Genomic DNA, 26,845 nt, shown 5'->3' on the forward strand with positions numbered 1-26,845 from the left:
TTGTTTTGACTTGAAATTAAATGTGTAAGTCAATAATGGTGACTAACTATAAGGTCCATACTTAACAATTTTCAATTATTTTCTTCACTAACATCATGAACAAATGCTAAACTTACAAGTCAGTAACCAAATATATTGTAATAAAGCCAAAGGCATTATACAAATCAGATACAGAAATTACTTAGAATGGGTTTTCCTCCATAATAACAATCAATTCAACAAATCAGCCAATCATTTGTGCTAACATGATCTGTAGACCTTTAAAATTAACAAAAATGGAAACAAAAGCTCTGCTATGTTTATATATATGACAGTTGTTTTTCACAATCTGATTGATATACTGTATTTCGAACCTACAACTGAAAATTTTCTAATGCCACTATTAGAAAGTGAGGAGTCCTATCAGGGGTATCCTTTCATCCATTAGTTCTTTGAGAGCCTATATTTGCCAAGCACTATGCTGGGGGACAGTAGTGAGACAACCTAAGAGTTGGTGGATTAGGAGATGGTGTAATAAATAATAGAATGAAAAATAATATTGTCTAATTATTATGTTTCTTTTACATGCCTGCAATTAACCCCCAGAGCCTTACAGGGTAAGGCCATTATATTTATTTTCCTGTAATAGCATCTGAGCTTGAGAGTCTGACACCTCTCTACTCCCTTCCTATTTTCTGTGCTTTTCCACTATAAAATTTCATCAGTCTTTATGCATCATGATAGAATGAAGAATAATCTGGCTAATTATTGCAAAGAAATGCAAGAGTTAACCTAATAGAAAGAGGATGAATGAATATTCCAGGAAAACAGAGACTGGAGCCAAAGTATGTAGGTGAGAAATAAAAATTAATGGCATTAATGGATCACAGTAAAAAGAAAAGGGTCTGGAGATATGGGCAAAGGCTAGGTACAAGGACCTATATTTAAATAATAACGGCAAAAGTTGATATCCTTATCTTACAGTTAATCTTACAGGAAAAGGGTTTACTGTTACAACACTGAATATAATGTTAGTTGTGGGTTTTGTCATATAAAGCCTTTATTATGTTAATATATGGAGATAGATAGAGCTTCTTCAGGAACAAATTTGGGATACTTCAGTATTCAAAATTAGAAATCATGGGAGTGAAAAAGACTATCTTTAGAACTCATGAAGTATGCCATTCTCAAAATGAAAGTCAGAAATAAAAGTACACTAAAAAAGGAGCTTGATTTGTCTTAATGAAGGATACCTACATATATCTTGATATTGCCAATTGGAATCATTCATAGGGGAGTTGTTAGTCTTTTAATAACAATAATTCCACAATAGTTCCATTTTTAATCTGATATTTTTGCAAACAGGATTTAAAATGGAGACTAGTTAAGTGTGAGTAAATGAAATTTGAGTGAAAGATGGAAACTTTCACTAGTTCCTTATTTGCTTATTTCAGGCCCATTTTTGACATACATAACAAAATATACATCTATGAGATAATATAAAATAAATCAATATGAAATGTATCATTCTGATGTGCTGATAGTTCTAGAACATTAAATTTAAAATAGAGGTTAATCAACTAGAGGATTAAAGATGTATGGATAAGCAAATGTAAAAAGAGAACTGAAGAAATGGAAATCATAATGATATATATAGTGAGGGGGCTGAGTAGCCAGTACTATATAGATGTCACACAGGAACAAGTATCAAAATATGTAGATTATCACTGTCATCATGGCCCCAAAGCTAGTTGAATGAGTCTAAAGAAAGGGGTGTGAAATATTCCTGTAGAAAGAAAGATAGTAAATATTTTTAAATTATTGATGAAATTCAATAATAATGAGTTCAATTTTTTTTGTAAGACAGGTATACTAACAAGAATGTACTATCTTCCTTTTAATAAAAATAGTTTAATTATTCATTTACATTTTTCTGTATCAGCAAAATTAGTTGCACTGTGTATCTATTAATGCAATAATCAATATGACCTCAAATATTTAGTATTTAAAAATGCCTTTTCACACAGATAGGTATTGCCAAATACAGATAATTGTCTACAATATTTTGATTTTTAATTGAGCACATTTATTGGTTGGTATGAAAATTTCCTTTGTACTTACATAGTTCTGAAAAGCATTCCTAGATATATAATAAGAACTCAGGGGATAGATCTTCTACAAATATGGAAATGGAGATATCCCTTTTAAGTCACCTTTTGACAGCACACGGAGTACATAAAATACCTTGACATCGTTGTGTACGGCAGAATTTTAAGAGGGCTTCAAAGATCTCAACCCTCTGGTTTATAAACTGTGTGTATTTGCTGGTACTACTACTAAGATGAGTCTTATCCTACATCTAGGTTTGACCAAACAAGTCCTTGAAATTTTGCCTAGAGTTCAGAGATTAAAAATGCCCAAGGTTCGGGCCTCCCCGGTGGCACAACGGTTGAGCGCTGGGTTGCGAAGCTGCCCGCGGCCTCTGCGGCGCCAGATCGATCCCCGGCTGCTCCCCAGCCACCAGAGGAGGGTCCCACATGGTGCGCAGACCTCTCCTGCCGCCAGCTGCTCCCCCCAGCAGTGTACTTCGGTCCTTCTGCCTGCTCTGCTCCCTGCTCTGGCTCTGGTGAATTCTCTCACCCTCCCGCGCTTCTGACTGTACCCAGTGCTTGTATAAACAAACAAAAAACAAATAAATAAATAAAAATACATGCCTCTTTAAAAAAAAAAAAAAAAAAAAAAAAAAAAAAAAAAAAATGCCCAAGGTTCTAAGAATGAGAAGGATTTGATGCATCATTGCTGGCTTCAAGCTACAGAGAGCCATGTGGCAATAAATGTGGGCAGCTACTAGAAGCTGGAAGTTGTTCTCGGTTAAAACCATCAAGGAAATTTGATTTTCTGTCCCATAAGTAAAAGAAATTGAATTCTGCCAACAAGAAGAATGAGCTTAGAAGTGGGTTTTTCCCAAGAGTCTCCATATGAAAACTTAGCCCGGCCAATAGTTAGATTTCAGCATATAGAACTGTAAGGTAATACAGGGATATTGCTTTAAATTGCTTAGTTTGTAGCAATTTGTTACACAGGAGTAGAAAAGTAATGCATTTTATTTAAGCCATAGAGTTGTTATCAAAATGACATTAACTGCAGTAAAATATTACATATAAGCACTGTTTCCTTAGCACTGTTTTCCTTATGTTTAGGTTGACTCCATTAAATAACATGGTCAAGTATGAAGGAAAGCTAACTTCCAAAATTATTTAATATATTAAAATGGTGGTTCAAGGTTTTTGTCTTGTTCAGAAAAATTTCACTCTCAGCCCTGAGTTAAAAATTAAAGCTCTAATAAAATTTGACCATCATTAAGTCATTGAATTCCTGCATAGTTGGACCAATAAGGTATTCAGCTTCCATTTCTGACAAAAGTTCATGGACCTGACACTGGTTAAGGTCACAAAGTGAACGAGGTTCATTGCTGACAGTATTGGTAGTAGTAGTATTACACTATACTTTCAAATATTTTTCATGAAATAGCTAGTGACAAATATCTTTGAACAATGTTTAATTTTCACAGAATTGTAAATTGGTACAATAAATCCTTTCTCAATACATATATTTAATGGCATTAGTTACAACATCTTAGCTGATTCCACTTCAGGCTATATTGAATTAATATTTTCTCAACTACTTAAAACATTTTTTGCCAGGAGCTGTTCCATGCAGATCATCATGGAGGATAGTTATTCAGTCACTTCACACTTGGAATTGTTTCCGCAAATAAATAAAAAACTGGGTAGTTATAAATATCTATTGGCTGATCAATAACCAAGGAAACCACTCAAAATCAACTGCTTTGTTTTTTTTTTTCAGTTGATAATGATATTGTTCCCTACATTCTCAATTCTTTGAGCAAATGTTCTTATAGATACTAATTATTTTTAAAAAGTTGATTTTCTCTGGGTAATTTCTTCAGTTATTGCAAACAAATTATTTAATTAACTCAACATTGGCAAATGATTTTCCCTCCTTAACTTACAAATGAGTGACTCAGAAATGTACTTTGAAATGCATTTTCACTTTATATTTTGATGAAGAAATTCTGTCATGATTATGCATTCTATTTTAATTTTGATTTTTCTGGTTGTTATTTTCTAATGGGTTGGGAATATTGGGATGAGAGTCAATGTTGTAGGGCAATCTATGGCACTTGAAACACCTTAGAATTATAATTTTGTCACTATAACTGGTAGTGTACTGAGCGGCAATACAAAGTGAAGAGAGCACACCACATACAATTTTTGTGGTTGGTACTCCATTTTGCCACTATAGTCCACAAGCATATACACTATACATAATATAGACATTATTGTACATAACTAGATGAGCATGACTCTATTTATGAGCACTGCAATTTGAATCTAATTTTCACATGTCACAAAATATTATTATCTTAAAATTTTCAGCCATTTCAAAATGTTAAAACTCATTGTTAGCTGGCAGACCCTCCAAAACCAGGAAGCAGATTAGATTGATTAACAGATCATAGTTTTCCAGTCCCTATTCTAAAACTTAAATGTTTCACGTTCAAAAGCAGAAACATTTGGGTTATTAATCACGGTCTCCATATGAAACCACAGAATTCAGGTTAAATAAAAATCTGGAAGTGGCCTCCCCGGTGGCGCAGCGGTTGAGCACTGGGTTGCGAAGCTGCCCGCAGCCTCTGTGGCACCGGTTTGATCCCCGGCTGCTCCCCGGCCACCGGAGGAGGGTCCCACATGGCGCGCAGACCTCTCCTGCCGCCCACTGCTCCCCTCAGCAGTGTACTTCGGTCCTTCTGCCTGTTCTGCTCCCCGCTCTGGCTCTGGTGAATTCTCTCACCCTCCTGCGCTTCTGACTGTACCCGTGCTTGTATAAATAAATAAATTTAAAAAAACAAAACTAACCATATTCTAAAAAAAAAAAATAAAATAAAAATCTGGAAGTTTTGAAAATATTCCTTTCACCTCATCCTTGATATAAGATGCATAATAAAAGAGTTGAAACTAGAAATATTCCTTGATATCCTCCTTAAAGTAGTGTTCCCTAATATCCATGTATCAAGTACCTATGGGGAGATGCATATTATAAATGTGTATTCATGCTACTATTCTAATTTCATTTTATTACAAATATGTACTTTTAATATGTTGTCCAAGTAAATTTTGTGTATGCTAAAGTTCAAGAACAAATTCTTTAACATGGAGATATTTGGGCGGAATTGTAAGTGACCAAATCAATGTTCCATACTAAAGCACAAAGCCAGAGAGCTCATACACATATCTAATTTTCTACACACATGCTGTCAAAACTGACTGTGCATAATCCATTCAGAAAGTTACACTTAGTAAATTAGTATGGAAACTAGAAACTTAGCTTTATATGTATGCTAAATACACACATACAAATACGCATATACACCAAACCTCTGTCCCTCAGTAGATAACAATTGAATGATCTAATTTTTTACAACTTTCTCCTTATAAATAAATATTAAGTCTTTAATTTTATGTATTGATATCTACGATTATCAATAATTTGATGTAAATTAAATGTCAAAAAGGTATCAGAAAGTATTAGATTTAAGTATGATTCTAATTCTTTTCCTCTGAAAACCTTTCCTTTGGAAAAATCTTTATTCTTTCCACCTTTGAAACTTGTGCTAACTTGTGAGATCACAACTTAATAAAAATCATTTTTTCACTTAATCCTTAGACATTACAGCATTTCTGGAAAATTGTTACATGTCCTAATTAAATTTTTTAATGTTTTAAGATATAGTAGCATAAATTCAACTCTCAAGTATGAGAAAAATTAACACAATAGTTTCTTTAGGCATCACAAACCACATAGTAACATTGGCCAGTAATGATGACAATTTTTCAAAGAATACATCTGAGTATATGTGCTTATGAAAACCTTCACTGAAAGTTGAGTTAGGATTATAAGAGAAGTATAATTTGAATTTTGAAAATTCCATAGTAGACATTTAAAGATAAATAATGATATCTTAATGTATGCACATTTGAGAAATTTGTACTCACTTAATAGGCAAGATTTTTCATTTATTGCATAAGTAATATAGCAGTAATAGCAGAAATTTAAAAAAGAAAAAAAATCATACAAAATTCCACTATCTTAACAAATCAATGTCCTTTGACTTTCAAGTCAAAAAGCACTCACATTTTTTTACAGTTCCCAATCACGGTGGGGCTAAAATTTTATCTATGAAAAAACAAGAATTTTCTGTTGCTTCATTATCATTATGGGTCACTTACATAATGACATTGAGCTGGTGAACTTGAATTACAGTCAACAGTTTCCTAATATTGAATAATGAGGTTAATTGTTGATTTCTTAATCTTAAAAAAATGTATTCAAACTAGAATTAGGAGAAAATGAGTCAAGTATTTCCAAACATTATGTGGAGATTGGGATTAAAGAGGTGAATTGGATCAATATGCCAATTGTTGTTGCCACACCTCTTACGCAGCTGTTAGTATGGCATGGAAATAAAATACAGTTGTTACATAACCTCTTTTCCTGGGCTCACAATTCAATTGCATTCTCTGCTTCCCTTAAATTATCCAAATTCTAAATAATAGAATGTTGGCATCTATTATTAAATGTGCAACATTTCTAGACTGGCTCATTACATTTCCCATAAGTCGACTCAATGTATTTCTCATTCTGTCATTGAAAGCAGACAGCAAGCGATACAAACTTGGAAATCATGTCTTGAAGGTGATAGAGACTTCATTAACCTGGGTCCTTGAATGACTAAATGGAACAGAGCATTCACTACTTTCTAAGTAAAAATTTACTCTTTCTGGAGTAAATTTTTCACTTAAGTTATTATTACTCTCCTGCTATGTAATAAACAAAGAGAAGGTTGCAATTTCTTTCTTTTTTCTAAGAAAATAACTGCTAGAACTCTTGTCCTTCCCTGTACTACTTCTGCCTTAATTTTTATCATTATCTCTAGTTTCTACTTGAGCCTAAATAGAGCCTAAAGACAATGGTCCTATGCTCTCTTGTTTATACAAAAACTGGATACGTCTTATCTAATTTCTGTGGTCACTTCTAAAATGATGAAATAACCATTTAATCTTAATTCTTATTAACTGAATAGTTCCTTAATGTAAAACCACATATATCAACACTACAAAACAGAATGCATTAGAATTAATTGAAATCTCTAAAAGTGCTTGGGACCTCTACAGATACAGTTCTATCTATGACAGGCAGGGTTGGAATTGCATTAGATTGTTTAAGAAACCAATATTTATCCATTTTATTAAAATTAAAGACTTGAAATACATGCTGCTTCTGCAATTTTAAGAATGTTTGATCTTTTGCCAACAATAACACTGACGTGTAATTATGTCTATTATCTGCTATATCTATCATGAACCTAACCATAAAATGTAACCATCCTACATCATGTCTTATTCTTAGAAATTAACAAAAATTAATTTCTTTAAGCACAACTTGCATCATCTCGATATGAATCTAATCTCAGTTAGGTCTTCAATTTAATTTTGCATTCCTTACTTTCAGCTGACACCTATCTTATTTCTTATGGTAGCTCTTCTAGAACATTTCTACACTTCCTTATTGCCCACCTTCATTCCTGACTACATTTCTCATTTCAACAGTTATGTTACTGAGCAAATGCATTTATTTTAAATGAATTCAGTGAAATTCTCCACTTTTTACAGACCTGTAACTTCCTATGTCTCTCGTTACTTCCCAGAGTAGATGAATAACTGTGGCCTTGTCATGTGCCAAGTCAACTCTAGCTACATCCCACTCCTTATGCTCTTTATGTTGATTCAGTTTATCTTCACCTTTTTCAGTTTTTCTCTTTCAAGTTTCCTCTTTTGCTTTGCTCACACAATTTTCCTCTCCATTAGGTAAATTTTCTAGCTCTAAAGCTAAATTATAAATTTCCTTCTGGACAAAAAAAGAAGAGAAAGAAAATTTTCCTTTTAAGCTCTCAGTGTCATTCCATCTTTCTCTCTCTTTTTACTAATAAGCTTTCAAAGGAATGATCTGTATTTTCTGCTTCTTTCCTCAGACATGAGAGTAGATTCTTAATTTGTCTCAATTTAGATTTATATGGAAGATGACTGGATATTATCAGCTGAAGATAGGTTATAACTACCATAGAAACACAAGAGTAATGGTAGGATGATAAGAAAGACAATACTGGGAGGGAAATATCTTTTTGGGTGGTAGAATTGTGTACCTGCAGAGAAAGAATATCACAAAAAGCTGGCAAAGTTGGAAAGATTGTAGAAGAGCCTGAATACCTAGGTCTCTGTAGTATATTCAGTGGTTTTATTGCAGTTATTTTTAAGCAAATAAACACTTCACAATCTCTGGAACTACCAAAATGTGATAATCCATTTAAAATTTAAGAAAATAAGTACCTCAGTTATTCTTCTTAGTCCCACCCCCTCGTCTTTTGCCACAATTTCTCACTTATTTCTTGTTCTTATATCTTTCAGTCTTCAGTTCTTATATCTTTCTTGTTCTTATATCTTTCACTTTCATTATTAACATATTTTGACAACTCACAGTTTTATTTGCCACTATCAAAACTGACATGTTTATATACTTCACATAATACATGAAACACAGTGAAGAGAAATCTGAATGTGCAAATGAGCCATTAATAAGGTTTTTTTTTTTTTTTTGGTTAAGAGAACAATAAACTCTTAGAGTCACTTCTAAGTTTTTCTATGGGCTTTTTGGTATATGTGCTGCCGAAGTGAGCACTCTATGGGCTTTTTGGAATATGACTGTTTCTCAATGTTTCTGTGACTATAATACGGAACTTACTAGACCATAAATCAGTCTTATAAACAATTTTGTTCTTTTAGGAATTAAACACATAATGCTGTCACTGTTTTTCTGAGTTTTCTCATAGAGTTATGGTGTATAATGGTTTTTCAGATGTGTGTTGAAGCAGACTATGGACTGAGCTGATGTGTCTATAACAACCTCAGGAATTGAAAGCTGGCATTTATTCCTTCTATGTACCAGATACTGTTGTATGTTTACAGTTGTTAACTTATTTAATTATTAATATAAGAAAAGAGACCTAGAGATGCCTAAGGTTCGGGCTAATGTCATAGATTTTAAATGGGAAAGCCCAGGGGGTTGACTGCTTATTAGCACATGGTCTTACCACCACTTCACTTGGACTTTTCCTAGGCCATCAAACTGCCCTTATATTTGCAACCTATTTTAAGTTAGTTAAATCCATTAAGAACAGATTGTGTAGCCAACAGAGAGCCACAAGGAGAGTCACAATTTCAGGGACAGAGACCTGAGAAAAGATGTATTTTTTCACAATAACAAATATGCCTGTATTAGTTTACCTGATTTTAAAATTAGAAAGCAGATGGCAGTGTTCTGATATAACTAACAGAAGTTAGATTACTTTCCTTATGGTTGCAGTTAGTCAAGATCACTAATGATTACAGAAGGACAAAGGTACAGCAGTCAAGAGTTTCTCATAGATGTCACAGACCAGAGAAGACAGAAGGAAGAGACTAGAGATAATTCTATAGATATGTCTACAAATTTCTACAAATAATTCAATTTTGTTTATGGGTTTTACTTTCCTAGCATTTAATTTAAACTCAAACTTAAATATTTTTTCTCAATCAAAAAAAGGTAAGATGCTATTTGGGCTAAATATATGCTATCGTATCAGTTCAATAATCTAAGGGCTATATTAGCATTTCATTTTCTTTAGGGGGCAAACTAGATTAGCCTATATGGTGGTCTTTCAGACACTGATATCCCCCTTGAAGTAACAAAATGTTAGTTACAGGCATCAATAGATAGGCAGATTCAGGTACAAAGAAAGACGGTCGGCTGATCAGAAAGACTTCAGAAAACTATAGATGACAACAGGGATTTAATGTGTACTAAGCAAGACCTGTTAACCTCTTTATTAAGTAGACATATGCTAGGTTTATATTATGGGGCAGGTATAGATTTCCCTCTGGCTCAATCAGTCAGTAGGTCACTGAAGGTGAAACAGACTTAAAAAAAGAGACAACCGAATATATGTCAGGCTAGAAGTTGATTTCACTAGGAAGGATGGCATCAGCACATTTTATTTCCATTATATCTTTCCAGAGAGTTAAGCATTTTTTTCCTCCCACTATGTCAACTTTTCCAAGGCTCGTACAGAAATATTCCCTCAATCAGAACACAGACAAAACTGGGATAGTGTCACACTTTTTCTGATGAGGCTTATTTGTTACATGATATAAGACTTAACCTTCAGTAGCAATTAACTAGGATAAAATGATTATTAAAGGCAAACTTAATGGAGATGTCATATGCTTACCTTTAAAAATATAAATGTAAAGCATTTGCAGAGTTGCATTTATTTCTTAGCAGATGTTGTAAGGCAGAATAACCAGGAAAAAAAATTCCAGGATTTACCCAAATAACTTTAAAAGGGATAAATATGAATAGTTGCATGGTCTTATCTGAGTGCAGTTTTCTAGAATGACCTAATCTCCACTACAGATATGTAGATTAGCTTGCACTGATGCCAAAATTTCAGACATTTGGTAAGGTATTTATCTCCATTCCACTTAAGAAACAGTTCAGTTATATTAAAGCAGAGAAATAATTTATTTCTTCAGTCTTTGCAAGAGAAATTTTCGGTGCCATAAGTTTCTTTTCTTTTTAAAGATTTATTTATTTATGTATATAAGAACTGGAGTACAGGCCAGAGGAATGGGGGGTGAGAGGATTCACCAGAGACAGAGTAGGAAACAGAACAGGCAGATAGACTGAAATACACTGCTGAGGGGAGCAGCAGGTGAGCCAGGAGAGGTCTGCTGTGCCATGTGGAATGCCCCCTGGCCAGCCGGGGATCAAACTCGTGCTCAAGTGGCTGCAAACACCTTTACAGGTTGTGTCTTAACCCCTTGCGCCACCAGGGAGGCCCTGTGCCATAAGTTTCTTTAAGTGATAAATGTCTTTTTTTTTTTAACAGAAGGGAAAACATGAATAAACCAAGTATAGATTGATGAAATATAAAAAGTTTATGAAAAATGAATATTCACAAACATTGAAATATGTCCTATACATTGCATTAAGAAAAAGAAAATGTAAAATACACAGAGGTCCTCAACCTTGCAATTCACTTGAGGAACTGAAAAAGATGGAGACTATTTTTGAAAAGACATTATAAAAATAAGTCTATTTATGCATCCCTTCAAGCACCACTATGGAGTTTTTCCACTTCACCTCATTTTCCCACCTGTTTGGATAGATATGTCCTGGCAGTGTGTCTAAGAACTAATATCATTCCTAACCACATACAAATTGAATTCCATCCTCATAACATCAAGTCTCAGGGGAATAAAATCTGGCCACATACAAAGAACACAAACTGTTCTTAACAAGATGGCAGGTATTTGGCACATGACTTGGGTTTTGTTTAAACAAGCTGATTAGCACTATCACACTGGCAAGTTCATTGTTTATAATCATCCTATTTCATTTGCCTATAAAAAGGAGAAGCACACATTCTGTTTTATAAGTTTGGTATGCATCAGTAGAGATTTTTTCTCTTTCTCAAGTAAATAATGCATGGCTAAAAACAAAGGCAAAAAGATAGTTTAAGTGCAAGGGATTTTAAAGCCCACCAACTTTGCTGTTAGAAAAAGTTTCTGCTAACAATTACACCATTAAACTTTAGTGGCAAAAATACAAACAAACAAACAAACAAAAACAGAGAAACTACTAAATCTTACTGTATTTCCGGTCTAAAATCAGTATAGATAAATGGACTTATATCTTGGAATATTACTTTTTTTAAAGACTTTTTTTTAAAAATGCATTTATTTATTTATACAAGAACCGGGGTACAGGCCAGATGTGCGGGAGGGTGAGAGGATTCACCAGAGACAGAGCAGGAACAGAACAGGCAAACTGACTGAAATACACTGCTTAGGGGAGCATGCCATGTGGGTTGCTCCGCGGCTGGCAGGGATCGACCCCGCACTGCAGAGGCTGCGGACAGCTTCACAGCACTGCATTCAACTGCCTGCACCACCAGGGAGGCCCTTGGAATATTACTTTTAAATATCATTTGCAAATCCTTCTTGCCAAAGGAGGCTTAGCACTTTCCCCCAAAAACCAACTAATTTCCGTATTTTGAAACAGCAGTAAGTTAATTAAAAGTGTTTGATGTCTGGTGTTTCACAACTGAGTATCAAGACTCAGACTTTTTAAAAAAAGAAATAATGTCATTTCCATTTTCACAGGGACAGAACTATGAGAAATCTTTTCTATATCTTCTTTTTATACATTTCTAATCCAACTCAAAGATTCTAAGACCATATCCTTAACTATTTGATGCTCTTGATCAAATAGTTTTTAGGATGACTAACCATTATTTCTTTTCTTCAAAGTATAGGAAGCAAAATAGAATTATGCATAGAAAAGTGAATTTTGGTACCAGACAGTCTGGGATTTAATGACACACACACCAATTTAACCTCTCACACCCTAACCTTCCTTATGTAAGTATTGGATTGGAGGCTCCCATGAGTTAATACGTGCAGGTGCTTAGAAAAGTAGCTGAGCCAAGATAAACACCTTTCTACTAGAAAATAATATTTATTAGTTTTAATATTTTATTGTCATTAGCCTTTTCTTATCCTCTTCTGATTTTATTTTATTTTATTATTTTTTTTAAATATTTATTTATTTATTTATACAAGCACTGGGTACAGTCAGAAGCGCGGGAGGGTGAGAGAATTCACCAGAGCCAGAGCAGGGAGCAGAGCAGGCAGAAGGACCGAAGTACACTGCTGAGGGGAGCAGCGGGCAGCAGGAGAGGTCTGCGCGCCATGTGGGACCCTCCTCCGGTGGCCAGGGAGCAGCCGGGGAGCGAACCGGCGCTGCAGAGGCTGCGGGCAGCTTAGCAACCCAGCGCTCAACCGCTGCACCACTGGGGAGGCCCATCCTCTTCTGATTTTAAATGTTAAATCTATTTCATTTTTATTTAAAATATTTTACAAATTTCCTTATTTAAAAATACTCCCACTGTCTGGCTACTAATTATTTAGTAGCCATAATTATTTCCCTCTCATCTATAGTTTCTATAAATAGGTTAGACATGTTATCACCACATTCTCACTTCATTAATTCCTGGCCACAGTGGATTCTGCTTAGTACCCTTACCCTAGTACAACTTTAGAATGGAAGCATACCCAATTATTTTCTTCTGGCCAGAGTCCTGGCTAGAATTCTCAACTTGCTGTATGTTGCTGCCTAAATATATGACGGCTGTTTCAGACTCATAAATCTAAATCAAAGCATTATCTTATTTTTCAAATCTTGTTTTCCTCTTCTATTACCTATTCCAGTTAGTGTTACCACTACCATCAATTGATAATATTAAAATATGTTCGTTTCATGCTACAACAAAGAGTTATATGGATGGTTGTTGTATGCAAGGCACTGCTCTGTTTACAAATATTAATTACTTGCATATACATAATTGCTATGAATTTATTACCATTATTATCTGGTGAAAAGTAGGCTTAAGTGCCTTGTCCCAAGGTCAGACAGCAAATAAGTAGTAAAACCAGGCATTTGACCTTTGGAACCAGTGCGTATAATCACTTTATCAACTTCTGCTTGAAAGCCAGAAAAAGCAAAGTCACCTGTAACTTCTAAATTTCCTCTAAAACCAAATTCTGCTCATTTTAGCTATTATAATACCTTAAAAACAGATCTTTTTAGATTCTCATTTTAAGTCCCCTCTATGACTATATTATTTGCATCTAGTTCTTTCTAATCCAACTAATTCATTTTTCCCAATACTGCCAAAAAGATCTAATATTAAATTCTGATGAGTTACTTCTCTCCACTAATAGTTCTAAATGACTTTGTGGATGAAACTAAGTTTTAAGACATGGAACTGCCTACCTCTTTAATTCCAATTCTTGTCACTTTTATCCCCATATAGAATTTTCCAGGAGAACAGTAATATCAAATGAATCTAGGTTGTGTCCAGTACTGAAGTTCAGGTATTTGTGATAACCTAGCAGAGTCTCTTGAGCAGAGGATTCAAGGAATTCTGGAAGAGTTCAAACTTACAGATGATAGATAGATAGATAGATAGATAGATAGATAGATAGATAGATAGACAGACAGATAGATAGATAGATAAAGCCAGCACTGACAGAAAAGAGGATAGGAAGTTAGAAATCAAGGTAAGATGGAAAGATAACATAATTAGTTTAATTTTGGAAGCAGTGGACTTGAGGGGTCAGTGGCAAATACATATATAATGTACATTATATAAACTTGAACAAGTAACAAAGCTCTGGTTATGGAAAGTGCGGAGTTATTTCAAATACAGCACACTGAGAATCTCTTCAACTGTTCTCTGGAATTTGACTACCAGTAAAAATTGAAGAAACTATGAAGTATTAATGAGTAACATTTCTTGAAACTCTGGTAAAGTGTAGGAGAAGAGAAAGTCACTTTCCCATGCCCATTTTGCCACTGACTACTTTCTATGTCGGTCACTATGGGAATTCAGGGTGTCTGACACCACCTGGAGGAATAGTAACTGTGATTTCTGCATCTGGAAGAAATGTGGCAGTCAGTGGGGAATTGTGGAGTCTAGAAATGCAGCTAGAGATAACACGGTATCTGCTGGAGCAGCAATGAAGTGTTGTAGAGAGGAATGTTGACAGGCCACCCACAGCCCAGCTGAGAGTCACCCCTGACCAACAGAGAAAATGCAGAACTTGTTTGGAATGAAAGTTTTTATAAACATGTTTGAGATAATATGAACTAATCTTGGGCATAACTAGATTACCGGGGGCATGTTTACCAACTATGTCCTTCTGGGGTCTGACAACAGAGATCACTTGTAATAAAAAAGAAGAGGAGCAAATTTAAGTATCACTGGTAAGTGATTTCTTTGGGAAATCAAGCTTATGTGGATGGAATAAATTAAAATTATTCAAGAAATATTAAAGATTTAGCACTTTTCTAAATACATTCAACTTGCTATGGTTCTAACTCTTCTCTGTGTTTGAATTATTTTGTTGCATATTTGTGAAGTTTTTGAAGGTAACAATCATCTAATCTCCTTGAGTGTTTAATACATTGTAGGCACTTAGAATACTTGTTATACTGGATTGAATAAAAGTGGAGAAAAAATACATACAACTAATTTAACTTATTAAGAAATTCAAATATAGTAGACTCATTCATTTATTCATCTATTCTTTTTTTCATTCAAAAACATTCATTGGCTATCTAATACTGAGCTTGAGTCTTGAGATGTAACAGTACAAAAGACACAATTTTTATCCTCAAGGAGACCACTGTGATAGTAATAGGCAATGGCAGCTGATTTAGGGTACTTAGTATAGAACAGATGCTATGCTAGTGTAAATGAATTATCCCTTTTAATTCTCAAAAATTAAAGATGAAATTCACTTTATCTTATAAGACATAGCTCCTTAAAGACGATGAAAATTTACCAAAGCCACAGAGTTAGGAAGGTAGAGAGTCAGAATTTCAATGTGAGTGTGAGTTTTATCCATGCTAGCATTCTTCAACCATCAATCATTCAGCTATGACACTGACAGTTTCTTTTTGTCATTGCAAGTATGATTTCTGCTTAAATAAATACAAATGGACTTGTCTAGAGTAATCATGCCCATGAAATCTTTAGTTTTATTGGCTAGTTACTTATATTTTTCAAAATCTGAAATGAATATTTTTGTTTTTTGTGGGACCCTTGCCGGTGGCCGGGGATCAAACTGGCGCTGCAGAGGCTGCCCGCAGCCCCGCAACCCAGCGCTCAACCCCTGCGCCACCAGGGGAGGCCCGAAATGAATATATTTCTATCAAAATAAAAAAGCTTGTCTTCATACTACCTTCGATTATCTTGGGTGTCACTTTTTTAAGATTTATTTTATTTATGCATACAAGAGTTGGGTTGTCGGACAGAGATGCAGTGGGAGTGAGAGGATTCACCAGAGACAGAGTGGGGAGCAGAACAGGCAGATGTACTGAAATATACTGCTGAAGGGAGCAGCGGGCGAAACAGGAGAGGTCTGATGCCCATGTGGGTTAGCTCCATGGCTGAGTATGGAACTCGTGCTGCAGTTTCTGCAACAGCTTCACAGTGCTGAGACTTAACCACTTGCACCACCCTTAGGTGTCACTTTTTTTTTTTAAGATTTATTTATACAAGCACTGGGTACAGTCAGAAGCACGGGAGGGTGAGAGAATTCACCAGAGCCAGTGCAGGGAACAGAACAGGCAGACTGACGAAATACACTGCTGAGGGGAGCAGCGGGCGGCAGGAGAGGTCTGCGCGCCATGTGAGACCCTCACCTGGCGGCCGGGGATTGAACCGGTGCTGCAGAGGTTGTGGGCAGCTTCACAACCCAGCGCTCAACTGCTGCGCCACCACGGAGGCCCCTTAGGTGTCACTTTTTATAGGCACATCTTAGAGCATACTGTCCTGTGTTATATTACTTCATGTGAATTTGGAAGGCCAAAGGGAGGTGGGTGATAACAGCCATCAGTCCTGCTCTTGTCTACTATCATTGTGAGAAATCTAATTGTTGTGATCACACTTACCTCTCACTATAGGTCAGAGCCATTCTTCAACAAAACTAAGAAATGGTCATATTCCACCCCAGGGATTGTACTACCATTACCAGATGCCACTGCTGCAGTTTACCCTAAATTGTGTGGGTTCATAACACCAAGTCCAAAAGGTCAGGGGCCACTTGATTCTCATTTTCATCTGTCTTTTTCTGTTGTTATTTTATCTGTTTGCTTGTTTGGAGAGAGTGCTAGTTGTAGCTCTGGTACTTGTTTGATTTGATGAGGAAAGGTAAGGCAATATGGCTCTATTATTAGAGTGGCAGGGATTACAAAGACACCCAAAACATTGTACAAATAAATTTGCTTCTAAAAATTATCTCCAACTTAGACTACCCTAAAAGGAAAATTTTCTTTAAGGCTTCCTATAACCGTGACTCCAATTTTGAGGTGTTTCACAAAATTATTCTAACTAAAAACAACTCCTTTAATGAGTGACAATTTTTTTAAAGATTTGACTGCAATAATTAAAATTTTACAAAAAATTTAGACCTTTAAATGTCTTGAGTATACTTGAACTTTACTTCATCTTTTCCATTGACAAAACAGAAATGATCCAAATTGCTTCTTTGTGAAAAATGTCACATATGATTTGTCTGGCCATCACCCCATCCTCGTCTATATTAGTCTTCACAGTACTCACAATGATCCAAGCAAATGGAATGTTATTATTTATCAACAGGTTAAAAACTTTTATCCCATAAGATAGTCAAAATTACTGTATTTTTGACTGAGAATACTTATCTTTGCTTTTCCAGCCATCCTGACCCAACCTCAAAGTCAACTTCTCAGCAAAGCCTTCTACAACCAGCCTTTGAAAGTTATCCCTCACTATCACATACCTTATTTTTATTCCCTTTTGTATCTATTATATTAAATTTCAGTTTTATTTTTATTGTTTATTGACTGTTATATAAAATATTAGTTATATAGGAAGAAAGACTTTTGTTTTATTCTCTGTTCTACATCCTCAGTCTATGCTTTATTCACTGATACATTCTTACTCTCTTCAACATAGCAGAAAATAATCACTAAAAGAATCTGGTGATGAAGTGTGTAGTTTCACTTTATTTTTACGCATCCAGTGTTGTTTTATTTTTTTGTCTCAGTATTTGATTGTCATTTGTCACTTTTCACTGCTATCAGCGTGTTTACTTCCTACATGGTACAGAAACACCACACTGTTCTTCAAAAAAACAGATTCTTCTTTTTTCCATATGTCCACTGAACAAATGATTCATTTGAAATTGTTTCATTTAAGACACAGTCAATTAAATTTTTCTTCTACTCATAAAAATTCTGCATGGATGAGGTTTCAGTCTGTTTATGCCCACATTTTTGTAGCATTAAAGCTGATGAAGATAAAGGACAAGACTTAGTTAACAAACACCCTATCTTCCCTGCCTTTTAAATGGGTCAAATAGGCAGCATATTCTATGCTGTCTGCTCCAAGTTCCCAAAGGACTTAGGCTCCAGTTCTCCAGTATATCCTCCTTACTGATGTACTCTACATGTCTTCCTTCTCTTCCTCAACTCACTTCCATTCCCCTAACAGTTTCTTGGGAATGACCTCCAGATAATTTTTGTCTCAGAGTTGACTCTACTTAAATTTCTTTTTTTAATTAAAGATTTATTTATTTATGCATGCAAGAACTGGGGTACAGGCCAGGGGTGTGGGGGGTGAGAGGATTCACCAGAGACAGTGGGGAGCAGAACAGGCAGATCTACTGAAATACACTGCTGAGGGGAGCAGCGGGCGGGCAAGACAGGAGAGGTCTGCTGTGCCATTTGGGGAAATTCCTGGCCAGCTGGGGATGGAAATCGTTGCAGAGGCTGCGGATAGCTTCATAGAGCTGTGCTTAACCCTTTGCACCACCAGGGAGGCCCTCTTCTTAAATTTCTAAAAATTTTTTAACCACAAGCCTATATATTATTAGGGGTATAGGTTCACAGCTCTTTAGATGTATGTGCTCACACCACACCCACCAGCAAAACACCATAATCCCCATTTACAGACCATTGGACTCCTCCCTTTTGCTCACCACTCCACCTTGCTTTCCTGGTAGCCTCAATTCTGCAGTCAGATTTACATGTTTTATTTTTTTTTATTTTTGTCTGTTCATTTATTTCTTTATATTCCACATATGAATTGTAAACATATGGTGTTTGTCTTTCCTCCTTTTCACTTACTTTGCTTAGCATAATACCCTCTATTTATACGCATCTTGTCACAAATGGCAAGACAGCATCATTTTTATAACTGAGTTGGTGGTGTATTATGCACATATACCACACCTTCTTAACCTCCTCCTCCATCCTTGGGCACTTGGATTGCTTCCACAACTTGGCTATTGTAAATAGTGCTGCAATGAACATAGGAGGGCGAAATCCCTTCAAATTTGTTTTTCTACTTTCTTCAGGTAGATATTTAGGAGTGGAATTGTGGAATAGTATGGTATTTTTATTTATTTGGGAAACCTCATGCTGTTTCCTGCAGAGACTAGCATAGTCTACATTCTCACCAACAGTGTATATGGGTTCCTTTTACTCCATTAGCCAATATTTGCTGACTCCAGGATTTTTATGACCAAGTCATATGGAAACTCTTCTTCATCTTCAAACAGTTCTCTGAAAGTCTTATATAAAATTTCACAAGAAAAATATTTTAAAATTTAATACAAAGATATTTACTCAAAGAATATGAAAACACAAATACAAAAAAATTTATGTACTCCTGCCTATTCACAATAACAAAGTCATGGAAGCAACCTAAATGCCTATTGACAGACGTGTGGATAGAGAATTGTGGAATATATCCTCAAAGGAATATTACTCAGCTTTTTAAAAAGATGATGTAGTGACTTGGGACACAATAAGTGAATCTTGAAGTGATTGTGCTAAATGAAATGAGTCAGAAAGTGGAAGTTACTGAGTTGGTTTCACTTAATTGAGGGATATGAATAACAAAAGTTAACAAACTGGAAAAATACAACAAAAACAATTCTTAGGCTCTATGATAAATACACTGACTACCAGAGAGAATGGGGAGGAGGTGATAAGATATTTGTACTGGAGCTTTGGTAAAGTGTAGGTGAAGCATGTGTACATATGGAGGTGTGAAGTTGTGCTTTCCAAATTACATAATTATGTGATTGGCCAATTAATAAAAATTGAAAGAAATTCAAAATTAAGAAAAGATGATAAAGATTACTCTAGTAGAGACTGTTGGTCTGCATTGGCTAATTTCTGATGAAATCAACTCTAGCTATCTATCAATAAAAGGTGAGCAACATTTGAGGATGTAGTGATGGGACCAATACAAGCAATACTGATGCAGATGGCACAACATTTGGGCTGTTTTCTCATCTACAAAAGAGAATTTTGATGGATAAAACACATCTGGGTAGTGAAGTTATATGGTGAGCATGACAGCTGGATCTCACTGCATGTGAAGAAGTTGCTTTTGAGATAAGGTAAGTGGGATGAAGGCAGGTAGTAAAAAATCAAAACAAGAAGTTCTAGCAGTCCATTGATTGTCACTAGTCTTTCTTTGGAAGAGATACTAACAAAACGGATTTTCTAAAAATCTTGGAATATCCTGGATAGTCCACACTGACTATTATCCCATTAAATATCTTACAAAATAAATTATAAGGTATTAATGTGCTATAGGAACACCAGCCTTTGCCCAAATAAGACCATCTGCATGTTTGTGCCATCTTGGTTTTCACCACATCTGAATTTATAAATTTAAATTATTTTCAATGATACTACCATGGGAAAATTTCCAAATACTACAGAGTACATAGGGGTTGTTAGCAAGCCCTAAAATTCAGTCACTGCTTTATCCAAAAATATAATCCAAGCACTTAGCAAAAGGTCAAGAAATAAAGATCCATTAAAGCAATGCAAAAGAAGCCTTTGTTTCTGCTTTAGACTCTAAAATTCATAATACATTTGTTTTGTACAATACACCCATAGTAGTTTTTACACTTTATTTTTAAAAAGTGTCAAATTCAAGATACAACCAAAATGGTTTCATCTAAACACACGTGGCAAATAATCTGCGATACCTTAAAAAATAAACAGTAACATGTGCTTTCTATCCACAATCAGCTTTTATAAATAACAATACAATGTTTCTATGGAAAGCTGAAATTTTTCAAAGAGCATCTGCCAACTTAAAATTCAAAATATAATCAAATACTCATGTTATTCTGGCAAATAACAATTGAATTAACAAACATTATATATTGGAACTCTGATGCACACCTGTTATTACCTATTACAATAAAATGTAAATATTCACAGTATTTGGAAAGTCATTTTTTTTGAAAGTATATTGGTGATTATCAAATTGGTGATTACCATGATGAGTGCAGCATCTAGCTACACACTATTCTTTCTTGCTTAGAAAACATTACCATATATAAAATTACTGATAACAAGCATTTGGTCCTATTAAATAAGAGTAAAAAACAGAGTCCTCAACTTTTGCTCAGGTGGCATGAGTGCTGTGCATGTTGCTTTTCATTTGAATCAGCAGGAAAAGCTGAAGAACGCCTGTCTTGTAAGACATATGTATTGACCTCAAAGGGTGAAATGCAGGGCACTATTTATTCAGGTGAAAAAATATAAAGCTTTGTGTGTTGTTCAACAGTGATCAAACAAAGAAGTTTCCAAAGAATGTACTCCATGTGTGACTTTCAGAACTCAAAAACTGTTGTATTCCAATATTAAGTGGTAAGGCAGAAACACCACAGATTTTAGGGCAATGACAATGCTATGCATAATAAATTTTTAAATAGAAGATGCTTATAATTGTTGTATATAAATAATAGAGAAATACTATAAATGGTTTTTTCTATGAGTAAATTATGTTATTTATGGTGGCTATAAAGGCAATAATCTTCTGAGTTGAACAAATGAATTTTATAAATTGTTTTTTTTTTTTTGCAGTTTCTAATGATGGAAGCTAATACTCTTATGTTTTGGATAGCTCTAGATGACTAAAAATGGTTACCATATTTTACCACATAAATCCAACCAGGACGTCATCAAATTATTTACAAAGCATCTATTAAACACTTGCTAGGTCATGAAATAAGGTCCAAACCTTAATCTCAAAGAATTGAAATAGCAATGCCCCACATCAAGGTGAAACCCCCCTGCATGTACCTTTAAGGTTTTCTGCAATAACAAGCTAGTAATTTTATCTTCCATGGACCTGATTTGTAACTTACAAAATGAGGATATTAAGACAGATCCTTCACAAAACTCCTTTAAGGGATGAAGATCTGATTTCTACAATAACTTCAAGTTCTTGATGGAGCGGGGTTTCAAATGGAAATGTGAAATATGGGATTTTAATAAACAGAAAGGAAGGAAGATCACAATTGAGGGAAAAGGAATTGGGTGAGCACAGGTTAGAGGAGAGCAGATGGTTTCATACATAGTGACGAGGTGGACTTGCTCCAGTGGAGACACATCGATTGGAGGGCACTAGGAAAGAAAATTGATGGAAAGACGCACTAGATGGTCAAATGACTTGATAGTTCCACTGGAGGTTCAGATTATGTTGTAAAGGCAAGACTGTTTTCTAAAACAAATAGTTTAACTACTGCAAAGTGTGTTTCAGAGATTTAGAAAATATCCACATGGATGTATTAGAGGGGTAAGTCCAAACAGAAAGTCATGCTTGATATAGAAACAGTTATAGAAGGAACATTAACCAGGTGGTTTTAGGTGCAACTGTAAAGGGAGGAACAAAAAATTATACTATTCACATAGTCTCCAAATCATTACACTGAACGGTGAAGTCAGTTTTGCCTCCATCTTTAGATGAAATCTTTCATTTTGCAGAGCAAATGCTTCACATCACAGTAGAAATCTAGACTCAGGAAAGGCCACATCCTGATTAAGTACTAAAGATATTATCTATAATTATATTCTCTGGAAATCTTCGTGCTCCTCAGAATTAGAAATGACACCCAGTGTTGCACTGTAGCATGAACCCCTCAGTTGCTCAGTGGCAGTAAAACACACAAAATAGCAAGAGTTGGGCAGTATTTCTGCACCCAGTAGGGTGACAACATTCTTCACATACATTTGTGGGTATATGAGGAACTATATAATTACTTAGCTTTAGTGATGTTTTTAAGGAAGAGAATAATATCTGCAATGCACATAAAGCATTTTCTAACAGTCTCAAAAAGGAACAAAGGGAAAGTACAAAATTCTAGAGAGATGTGGGTAACAAGGGCACAAGTTTGCAAAATGTGGATTCTACGAGATAGGACAAGAGCCTAGCATTCAACAATAGCATTGAAACAAAATTTTCATCAAAGTTAACATGGATTTATTTATTCCTCAACATGGTTATATTTGGTTGGTTAGTGCAAATTTGTAATTAAATTGTGAAAATAATTCTTAGCATATTACCTCTGGGGTCCATTTTTTCTAACTTGTTCCCACAAAAAGATGAAAAATATTAGGAACTTGAATCATTCAATATTCCTTGTGCCAGATACACTATGTAGATCCCATGGCGGGCATATTTAATGAGGGAGTCATTTGCTGCCTCAGTTCTAATTTGGCCTTTCCCAGTGTCCAATATGTTTCTCTCAGATGAACTGGTCCATGGGGAGCTTCAAAAAGTCAGGGTGTGTGAAGAAAAGGAACAGGAAAAAATTCGGCCTATGACAGTTTTCTGCAAAGTGTATTTTACAACGTTATGCCAATTGATTTCTATGGTTTAAATTAACCAGAGAATAGGCACCTTAATTAATCAAAAAATCCCTCTTAAATATCAACTCACACACATGCTACCATTCCACTGTGGAGTAACACATTTCAGCATTGTCCTACATATGGTCCAAATTAGCACCTGCATAGTTCAGTTATTAAATGAAAAACAGCTCTTTACTTGACCTACAGAGTTCTCGTATACAAGAAACTATCCAACAGCATTATGTCTTCCCTTATCAGATGTGTGTGGTATGACATAATGAATGTAACACTTCAGTGCAACTGGCAAGATTTCAATTCCCAAGCATGGGGTCACATTTCCCTGCTCATTGTTTTGAAAGCAGACATTATGCATTGGGTAGCTAATGGTGAAGCTCTGGATTTTTTTCCCTCAGAGATCTCAAACCAAATCTGAGAAACTGGTAACCTAAAGTTAATAAAAGTCTGAAAATTCATTTGCTGAACAAGAACTTCTTAGACTAAGTGATGAAAACTCCAGGGAAATATTAGGGGAATGTGTGGGAACAACCCAAAAGTCTCTTTTATCTGAAAAAATTGTAAAGGATGATAGCATTTCATAAAGTTATTCTAGTTTTGAGGATTAGTATTTTGTTGGTTACCTTGATAAAGCCACATCCAGATCCAGCTTCTAATTAATTTTAATATATTTAAATTAGATAAATTTACAATAAAATATTAATATTGTATGGCATATGTGAATTACACTATCACAAAATTTATATTTTTACTTGACTTTAAATTATGAAAAATATAATATAAACATATTCCAGAAGTAATCTAGGCTTCAGTGGAAGACTTTGAGATTGTGTAAACAGATATTAGGAATCTACAAGAAAAAATGTGCAATTATTTACTTAGGAAAAATATGAAAGTGATTGTGATGAGTCTTTAATGACAGTAATGACTAGTTCTCCTGGCAAACAGTAGCTTAATCTCACCTACTGGGTAAAGAATTAAAAAAAAAATGGACTCTATATGAAATTGATGGGGTCTCACTTAGATAATATATTTTCTGATTCTACAGCATTAAGCCAGTATATAATATTAAGAAAGATTTTAAAAACAGTACCCAGGGTATATGACAGAAATTAACCAAATAAGTCTTAGGATATCTTCAAACAAATGAACAACATTCACATATATCTGGAAGCTTATACTCTGATTCATCAATTGTAGAAAACAAAAGATGTAACTAATTCAGCAAAGATTCAGTCAGGGACAACTGCTATTGGCAAGGAAGGTATATAGCTCTCGATTGACTGAAATTACTGGGCCTTCAGTGAGAAAGTGAAATTTCTAAAATGATAGGGTTAAAGTCTATGAAATCCTATGAGTTATATAAATGGATATATCTAGCAACTATCAAGATAGTAGAATTAATGTGCATGCCTTGACATTCAAAGGAGGAAGCTTTATTACACTGAAAAGAAAATGCACTAGATTGTAATGATAACACAAAAATTCTTTAAATAAATATTTATTGAACATCAGCTATGGAAAATGCACTGTGAAAATGATTAGTGATCAATATTTATCTCAAACTGTGTTTTTCTCTATTTTCAGATTTTTAATTTTTTTTAATTTCTAAAAAAAGTATTTCGGTAGTTAAGTAGTAAAGATGGAATTAATTCAGTTAAAAATACAAAGATGTTCAAAAGATAATTCATTTAATTCAATGGATGACAGATCAGGTTAGTCGAAGAAAGTAAAGACCTTCTAGGTATTCCTGTAAGTCTAACGTTCTAAAATAAGTATCAGTGTTCCCTGCAAAATATCTCATTGTAGTGGTAGAATAAGAAAACATAAGATTAAATAATCAAGGTAACTTCTGTAGGACTTTTGACTTCATAAAAATGTAGATATTAGGCACTAGATTTTGTTACCTAGAAGTATGAGGACCTATAGAGATTTTAGAATTAAATGATATAACTGGTATTCAGTTGGAATGGAGGAGAATGTACTGGAACACCCTTTGAGATATGTTCCTCCCTTTTATTTCTATAGATAATATTTGATAAGAGTCTTTACATTAACATTGCATTTTTCCATTCCCTATGGCCATGTCAGTCCACAGGATAGCAAACTCACTCTCATAACATCTTTGAGATAGAAGTGTTATACAATTTGACAAAATCTGTGGCCCAGATGCATAAAAGTGCATTGAATGAGAGGTAATTCACATTCAGCAGCCCGTATTGATTGTTGAATAATGAACTGATATAACATAGGGAGGTCTCTCCAGCAGAAGACCTCAGGTTTCTGTGCTTGGCACCAAACTGATCAACATTTTTATCAACCTTTGGTATGATAACAGTGTTGGTATTATCCAAGAGAAGGTTTTAAGACCTAGGAGAAATATGTGAGATGACAGAAACAAAATTGGAAGGATCCCAAAATTGATTGGGTGCAACTTGAAAAATGAAATGTAGGTGATATACATGATACCTTGAAGTCTTAAAATAAAGGATGGGGACAGTTTAGATTAAAAGCAGTGAAACTGTAAACTTTGAAAAGTCTTAGCCTTCTTAATCATCTAGCTCTCAGTTTCCTCATCAATGTGATAGAGGTAACAGTAATAATACTATTGTTACAAACAATGAATGTGTTATGCACATGGAGTGCACATTTATTAAGGACTTGATAAACTTTAGCTACTATTCTTATTAAATATATTGAGGAGAAAAATTGGAATCTGTCTAGTATCTCAGTGTGATTCCATGACAAACTATCAAAATAAAACATGATGACTGACACAACATAGGCCATTCAATAGAACTCACTCTTCCTCTTCTCTTTAAAATTGTGTTACTCTTAAGAATATACCATCTTAATAATTCAGATATTTTTTCTGCTTACCCCTTCTATTCCAAATGTTCTCCCTTATCCTCTACTAATTTATATTTGAATCAAACATTTATACCTACTTAATTCCTAACATCTGATAAGGCTGTACTTCTTTTATTATCTCTTGCATATTTAACCAACTGAAATATTAAAACAAGGGACTGAATCTAGCAACAAAGGTTATCTGTCCAGTTCTCCAAAGCCATCCCACCACAATATTTATAATTCCATCTACATGCTTTATTCACTGAAAGCAGGAAATGGTGTTACTAAGAAGGCATCAAAACCAATACATTCTTAAGTGCAAGTTGAGATAGTCACTTCATAAGCTTAAAAATCAAAGTAAAATTAAATAAAGTAAAAGTATAGCTGAGAAATTTGAGGGTATTTTAAGGACCTAGAGGATTTAAGGGGATTCAACAATTGGGATACTATAAAACTTTGCATTGTAAACCTGATAAAGCTAATTTCCCCTATTTTTTCTTGCAATTGGGTAAGAAAGAAAATCAGAAAGTTGAAGAGAATAAGC

At 34.7% G+C, this 26,845-nt stretch overlaps 1 protein-coding gene across 2 annotated transcripts in view; it reads right to left on the reverse strand.

Annotated features, from left to right (window-relative positions):
* Window positions 1-26,845, reverse strand: part of CFAP299 (cilia and flagella associated protein 299) — a gene marked incomplete at both ends in the record, with an annotated part of 568,636 nt that overhangs the window by 229,905 nt on the left and 311,886 nt on the right. Inside the window, one exon of one of the 2 annotated variants that reach the window (XM_084233912.1) lies at window positions 2,025-2,034. The exons of the other annotated variant lie outside the window; for it this stretch is intronic. Within the exon in view, the coding sequence (XP_084090038.1) occupies window positions 2,025-2,034 (10 nt within the window). The remainder of the gene's footprint in view (window positions 1-2,024; window positions 2,035-26,845) is intronic. 2 annotated transcript variants of the gene reach the window in all.

This window comes from Talpa europaea (genome assembly GCF_964194135.1).
Source record: "Talpa europaea genome assembly, chromosome: 5".
Classification (NCBI taxonomy): Eukaryota; Metazoa; Chordata; class Mammalia; order Eulipotyphla; family Talpidae; genus Talpa; species Talpa europaea.